General features: G+C 33.2%; 1 protein-coding gene across 2 annotated transcripts; it reads left to right on the top strand.

Moving 5' to 3' along the window:
• Positions 1-464: 464 nt before the first annotated feature.
• BLOS2 (biogenesis of lysosome organelles complex 1 subunit-like protein) lies at positions 465-6,423 on the top strand. 2 transcript variants are annotated; one of them, XM_021444301.2, is made up of 7 exons: positions 465-815; positions 922-1,007; positions 1,979-2,058; positions 2,695-2,750; positions 3,388-3,436; positions 5,771-5,893; positions 6,039-6,423. In XM_021444301.2, the coding sequence occupies exons 1-7, from the start codon at positions 517-519 to the stop codon at positions 6,303-6,305; spliced, it is 960 nt and encodes a 319-aa protein (XP_021299976.1). In that variant the 5' UTR covers positions 465-516; the 3' UTR covers positions 6,306-6,423. The 2 variants fall into 2 exon arrangements, with proteins under 2 accessions (XP_021299976.1, XP_021299977.1); XM_021444302.2 differs by lacking the exons at positions 465-815; positions 922-1,007 and having other exon boundaries at positions 2,024-2,058; positions 5,776-5,893.
• Positions 6,424-7,137: the final 714 nt, after the last annotated feature.

Raw genomic sequence — 7,137 nt, forward strand, 5'->3', positions numbered from 1 at the left:
TTGGATGTTGTAATCTTGTTTCAATTGTATCTAATTGTTCAGAAATAGTGTGCAAGTTCAAGTTTGTAAAATTATTTTGTTCTACTATCATTTTAATATCTTTTGAAGTAATAGGTTCTCCTAGATTTGGTGATCTTATTCTTAAAGAAGTAGCCGTTATACCTATATTTTTATGTGAATATTATAATTCTGTCATTGGAGGGTGTTATGTTTTTATTTCTCCCCTAACCGACTGACGTTCTCTCCTAGTCTCCTTGCCAGACAATACATAAAAACTATACAATTTAAGTGTATCAAATATAATCCCTATTAAAATATAATCTGTAATTCTATATTTTGGGCCGGACCCATTTTCTTGCACTGAATATATAAAAATTAAAACCCGGATCCATGGCAAAACCGACCCGCCCATGTGCTCTCCTTGGCTTCTTTGTCCGTACTCCGGACCGATCTTTTAACATTGGTCCCTCTGGCGCCTTAGCCTCCCTAAACCCCACTCTCTCTCTATGCGCAACCATGACCACCAATATGGGTCCACCGCCACCGCGCAACCCTAACGTCTCGACGGAACCCGAACTGATAACCCAAGAAGAATCCGAACCCACAACAGTCAAAACCTCAAGGGATCCCCCCCAAAAGCCCCCAGTCCAAGAAAAGGAATCAACTAGTGATTCAGAACCAAATTCAGTTGAAAAGCCGTCAAGCTCGGAGCTTTCTTCTGTGCCTTACGCAATCCCTCAGTGGAGCGAACCTCCTTCTCACCATTTCTTCCTTGAGGTCCTTGAAGATGGCTGCGTCATTGACCAACTTAAAGTGTAATTATTTTTAACCTCCTCCCCCCTTTCTTTTTTTTCAAAGCCTTCATTTTTATTGGTTCGTTTTTGTGGAATTGTTGAATAATTGTGACATTTGTTTGTGCAGGTATGAGAAGGGAGCTTATATGTTTGGGAGTGTTGATCTCTGCGATGTTGTGCTCGAGCATCCCTCTATTTCACGGTTTCATGCCGGTAAATCTTTTTTAATTGATTATGTTAATGTTCTGAATGTGTTATGTTAGGAATTAAATAGCTTAAATTTGGTTGGTGAACTTGGAAATTTTGTTTGTCTTTGTGGAAATATTTGTTTGTAGAATAGGATAAGGACTGCAAATGGGTAATTTGTTGGAATTCTAAAGAAGTAGATTCAATTAGCTAAGTAATAACATTTATTGTTTTTCAAATGGAAAATGAGTTGGATGCCTGAGAAACAAAATGTGTATTTTTTTTTACCATTTTGTGAAGTTTACGCAGTCAAGGTTATGTTTATGGACATAACATATTTCAAAAACTCATTCTAAAAGGCTAACAAACCATTATGTCCATAACCATAACCATAAAATATAATGAAAAGAATTGGAATTGGTGAAGTTCATTCTTGGTTGGAGATAATAAATTTCAATTCGTTGACAAACCAAGAATTAGTTATCTTTATGCATTTTAGCAATATAGCTTGCTGAGTTGGTGAACCTCTGGCTAGTGTTTGCACTACATAATAAAACCATATCACTTTACCTCACATGATTGCATCTAAGGGTTTAATCAACTTTGTCTAAAATGTTCAAGTCTATACCCTCCAGAAGCAGCTTGTCAGACCTGACCAGCCTTTGAGATCCTTGATTTGTCTTGGGCAGCGCGATGAAAGCATTCTCTGTTCTTCACTTTACTCTCTTATGTTCTCTATTCTACAAGAACTTGCTCATGGCCACTCCACTACCAAATTTGTGGCATCTGAGCTAAACTAGATGGTGTTTTAATGAGATCTTATTCATGTAAATCTTTATTCTCTTCTTTTACCTTGTCTATTGCCAGTCCATTTGTTGCCCTTGCAAATTGCACCAATATTTAATATCAAGGAATGCAAGGATTAAGTAGAACTTAAACCGTAGGAATATGCTAATGCTTTTCCTTCTGCTATTTAATTACTTGTTTCTCTTTACTAGTGCTTCAGTTTAGGAGCAGTGGTCAGGCCTCTATTTATGACCTTGGCAGTAAACATGGCACTTCTATCAACAAGAGTCAGGTATTGCCGCACAACTGTGTTCTGTTTGTTGTATTGAGTTGCATAGTTCCATGTTACAGCATTTCAGTTATTCTTTTGGATTTTCAGTTAAAAAATGCAACATGTATAGAAGGTCAAACTCTCTGCTTCATGCTACAAATTTTATCTTTGATTCTTTTAGTTATGTGCTGCTTTTGACTCTTTGATCTCATGTACTATGGGAATTTTCAGGAATATCTTATCTATTATTTGTATTTTTGTCTTAGGTTATTACAATTGGATGTTTAGAGGAATGGTTACAATGTTTGAAAGTAATGGCTGGGCTTCCTGGCATAAATCTTTTCATCTCCTATTAATCTTTCTTCTGCCAGTGGAGAAGTTATTGATATTGATAATTTTTTGTAATGAAACAATTAAGCAAAAGGGTAGATAAACATATTCCGAATTTGTTCAAGATTTGTATATCTCTTGTTGAGGGAGAACACAACTGAACCTCTTTTATCATGTTAATTTGATGCTTAATTGCCCAATTGCTCAAAGTTGCTTGTTTGATACAATTTTTGTTTTATGCGGAAAATTTAAGGGACTTGCTGCTAGATTATAATGTCTTGTGCGTGTGACTCATTCTGAGTTGATTTTTCTTTCCAATTTAATTAGGTGACGAGAAGGACTTATATGGACTTACACGTGGGTGATGTCATTCAATTTGGCCAGTAAGTAGACTATTGCTTGCATGTCTTGATTTGCTTATATTTTTATTTATCTGTCTTTCTTTTCAATGCCGTTCATTTGTATTTCCAGTTCCATTTGATTTTCCTTACTCATTGGACTGGTATCCTTTGCAAAGGGAAAAGGCTGTTTCAATCTTGGAGCTGAATTCACATTGAGCATTGCATACTATTCTGATTTGCATATACCCATTTATCCCTAGTCAATAAAAAAGGACTATTTGAGTTGGCTTTCTCATGCACTAATCTATTGGGAGTAGTAGATTTAATGGTGGGAAAATAATAAGTATTTGCTATACAAGGCATGGTTTCTCACTTGCACATTCGTCATTTATTTTTTATGGACATGCAAGTATAGGTGAAGAGGAGGCTGGGTTGTGGGTTGTTATGGGGATGGGGCTTATAAGTTTCCATAGTTTTTATATTCCATAGCTGCGGGTTCAGTGTGTTCTGCACTTTCTAAACCTTTGACTGCTTCATTGCATTCATGTCATATACCTATGTTGAATGTTTTTATTTGTTTTTTTAATTTGCTTATGGAAGAAAAAGTAAAAAAAGGGAGAGGAAAAGGATGTTATATGTGGTTGTGATTATTTTGGTTCTCTATTTTTTCATTGTGCAGTTCGTCTCGTTTGTATATTTTCCAAGGTCCCTCAGAGTTGATGCCACTGGTAAGACTTTTATGCAACTTATTTTGTTTATTCATTCTTTGATTTGATCTTCACTTTTCAATTTAGGGGTTTAAGTGTTTAATAGATAATTGAGAATTAGTTTTTACAATAAATGTTTTTGTTTGTTTGCACAAATCTTTTATTTTTAGAATTTTCCAGTTTTCATTTTCTAAAAGATGTATGAAACTCATCAGATAATCATAGTCAATCACATGTTGGTGTCCTATTTTATGAAAAGTGTGCATACCTGTGCAGTGGCATTTATGTAGACATAAACATGCATCTTGTTCAACAACTTAGGCTTGGTGTAGTGGTTGTTACCCTCCTTAGGAGAATTGAGGTCCAAGGTTTGAACCTCACTCCTCTTTTGTACCTCCATATGTGCCAAAATAATGTGCATCTTGGTCCATATATGTTCATTTTAGTTTATTCATAAATACATGCATAAATTTCTGATTTGTAAGTGTTAAGAAAATATAACATGGCATGCCTTCATCCAACCACCCAAAGATTTTAACTGGAACTCTCTTTTAGAATTTTGTAGAGAGCAGTGGCTAAGGTGGGTTATTAAATTCTTCAACCTCTGAACTTTCTGTGCGTTGATGAAAAATAGAGTTTAAAGCTCTGTTACCAACTGGTTGCTCAAGTGTAGATAAGCAATACACAAGAGAAGGGTGACTCCAAATTTTTCCAAAATTAAAGTTGAATAAATATTTATGGGAAAATAGCATATAAAAAACATATATGGAAATTTAATCATAACTGAACTTGAACTTTAATAGAGGAGAAGAGGTTTGTATTAGGTTTGGTCCTTCCTCAAGGCAACTATGTCCTCTCCCATAGATTCCTTTTGCCAAGAAGTCCAGTCCACTATTTTCTTTGAGCCTACAAATACCTTTTGAATGTTAAGGTATAACTTTTACAACCATTATGTTTGAAGCTTAAGGTATAACTTCTTAATCCTTAACTTTGAAGGCTAATGTAGAAACCTCTAAATCCTTACCTTTCAAGGCTGTCTAAATCCCAAAGTAGGTTTCTATCAAAAGTCACAATAACACTCAAGAGGATACCTCACCCCTTTATCTCAAATAAACTCTAAGCTTTTACAAACGACTTTGCTGACTAATGACCTCTAAAAGGTTCGGTATTTGCCAAATAAGTACATGGAAAATAATTTAAAAGATTTCATATTAGAATAAAACTTTGAAGTTCAAACCAGTGAATTTTTTTTGAATGCTTGAGGAGTTTAAGTGAATGATCTTTTCAAGGTTGTTCCCTCATCATCCAAATGTGTTGGAGTGCCCTTTCTATAGTAGGAATAACCATCTAGCTGTTGAGGTTGCTTTAGGATGGAAACTAGCCATTATTTCTTGAGAAAAATGATTGTTGTTGGCTAAAATCCTTTAGGGGATTGATCCTTGAAGCAAAATTGCTTTAGAAAGGCTTTTGGATTGATCCCCTCTTCCTTGTTTTCAAATTGTGCATACTTTTTCTTATTTCCTTCCCTTATCTTTGATTCTTTTATCGCCTTTTGTAAATTCAAGAATTAATCATTTGATTGTCATTTTAAAGCCAAAGACATGAGATTAAAAAAAAAAAAAAAAGAAAACTTCTGGAGAATTATTTTTCACTTAATATTTGAGTCCAAAAATAAATATTTTGCAAAGTAATATTCTTTAAACCTTGCTTTAGCTTAATTATGAAAATATATCTTCACCTTCAATTTTTCCAAAATTTGATTTCTTAAAAAAATGTTAGAGCTGAAGAGCATATTAGTTTTCAAGAATTAAACCTCTAGTCAAGCAAAGCACATAAAAAAAATTCTTTCTCAAAACCAATAATGTCAAAATTGTATTAGGTTCCAAAAAAATAATTTTCTTTGAATATGAATTGGACTTGCATTTAGGCATAGTAAATAATCTTTAAAGCAAACTTTTGGTTTGAGAAATAGACGTATATCTATGCAAATTTAATTTGGAAAGCATACTTAAAGTTCTTGTCATTCCATTACAAAGCCCTTTTTTGTCAAGTATATGCCTTGTAAATCCTGGCATGACAAATATAATAGTCACATAGATGCGGAGGTGACAAAGATGTCAAATTTTAGCAGTTTTGATGCAAATTAAGAACTCAGTTAAAAAAAACTAATATTTTAGGTTTTTAAGTGGATACAATAAAAGAATAAAAGGTTATTGGGGTAATTTTTTTAAAAAGTATAACAGCACTTTTAGTATTTTAGCCTCGGTTGAATTCATAAAAAGAAAGAAAAGTTGAACTGGCTATACAAAGAAAAGCTCATTTTACTTCATTTATTAACCAATCTTGTTGTTGAAGAAAAGAAACCAAAACTTGGGTCCAGCGATGGCTGACAAGGAGCTAGAGGTCCGAGATGAGCTTGCCGAGTCGCTCAATGATCTTTTCAGCAGCCTCTCCACCATGGTCAAGTCCGAGCTCCAGGTCTCTTTAAACCGAAAAAAAAGTTTTCCATTTCATTCATTTCTCTCTAGAACTCTTAATTAGTTCACTAAATTTACATGTCTGGCCTAATTTTACATCCTGTTTGAGCGTTACTCATTTTTTCTTTTAACATTTCTTTTTGTAGGGGACTAACAATATTTTGGAGCTATTGGAGAAGATGAATTTGAAGGTGGCGGAAGAATACAAAGGATTTGGGGACGTGGCATCTGGATTAAGAGTATTTGTGGAACAGTTGAAAAACAAGAGTGGAAACTTTGATGAGTATGTTCAACAGATTGATACAATAGAACAACAAGTTACTGAGTTTGAAGCTGTGATTTCAGTTCTTGATAGATATGTTTCTTTGTTGGAATGTAAAGTACAATCAGTGTACCAACATCCACCTCCTTAATAGATTTTAATTGAGGTTGTGTGTGTGTTTTTTTTAAGAATAACGAACTGTTGGTTAATGTAAATGAGTACATGTCTGGAAATAATATATAATGGGATTTGGCAAACTTTTTGATGTTTCTAGGTGCATTATGACAAAAAAGTGGAAAATTTGTTTGCTTTCATCTTTTTTTATATGAGATCGATTGTTTATTTTTTAAGTAAAAAGGTTTAACATATATTAGTTTTTGAGCATTGTTAATGTTCTGCCATTGACAATACAATGATTAAGAATAATTTTAAAAGTATGGTTTTGATACGTAGTGAATTTATAATTGTAACAACTTTACCATTCTTTTACAAGGTTTTTATATTTTATAAATTTTCATTCAATTAGTATTTAATAACTTTTTATTATTGCAGTATGTATTAAATGATAATCTATATTCCTTGACTAATCCAATTAGCTTAAGGGCATATATCAACAATCTTTCACTTGCACTTAAGTCAATTGTTGATGTATCTGATATCAAACTCTTTCCCATAGTGATTGTGTTTTTTCTAGGACAATTCAAATTGTAATATTTAATAGTATGTTAATTTATATGTTTGACAATCTCTATTGTCATAATAGAAATGCTAATTTAGATCGCAACGAGATCTAGATTTCATTATTATGACTCTTGTTGTTACTTTAATAATTCAGAATTATTTATTGATTCATTAAAGCAATGATCCAAATATATTTTCTTTTATAGCCTAAACAAAAGGTTTGTATCCGATTATAGATATAAAGAAGCAATTATCTCTTATTTTGGAACCATCGCAATACAATTGCTTAATCATGACTTTAT

This window comes from Theobroma umbraticum, unplaced genomic scaffold (assembly GCF_002168275.2).
Source record: "Theobroma umbraticum cultivar Fairchild unplaced genomic scaffold, ASM216827v3 scaffold_115.0, whole genome shotgun sequence".
In the NCBI taxonomy this organism is placed as follows: domain Eukaryota; kingdom Viridiplantae; phylum Streptophyta; class Magnoliopsida; order Malvales; family Malvaceae; genus Theobroma; species Theobroma umbraticum.

Bases quoted from the DNA above. Each gene is read 5' to 3' on its own strand.
- BLOS2 (XM_021444301.2), top strand. From the start codon at position 517: ATGACCACCAATATGGGTCCACCGCCACCGCGCAACCCTAACGTCTCG. The intron at 1,008-1,978 runs GTAAATCTTTTT...TCTCTTTACTAG, and splicing joins TATTTCACGGTTTCATGCCG to TGCTTCAGTTTAGGAGCAGT. The intron at 5,894-6,038 runs GTCTCTTTAAAC...TTCTTTTTGTAG, and splicing joins TGGTCAAGTCCGAGCTCCAG to GGGACTAACAATATTTTGGA.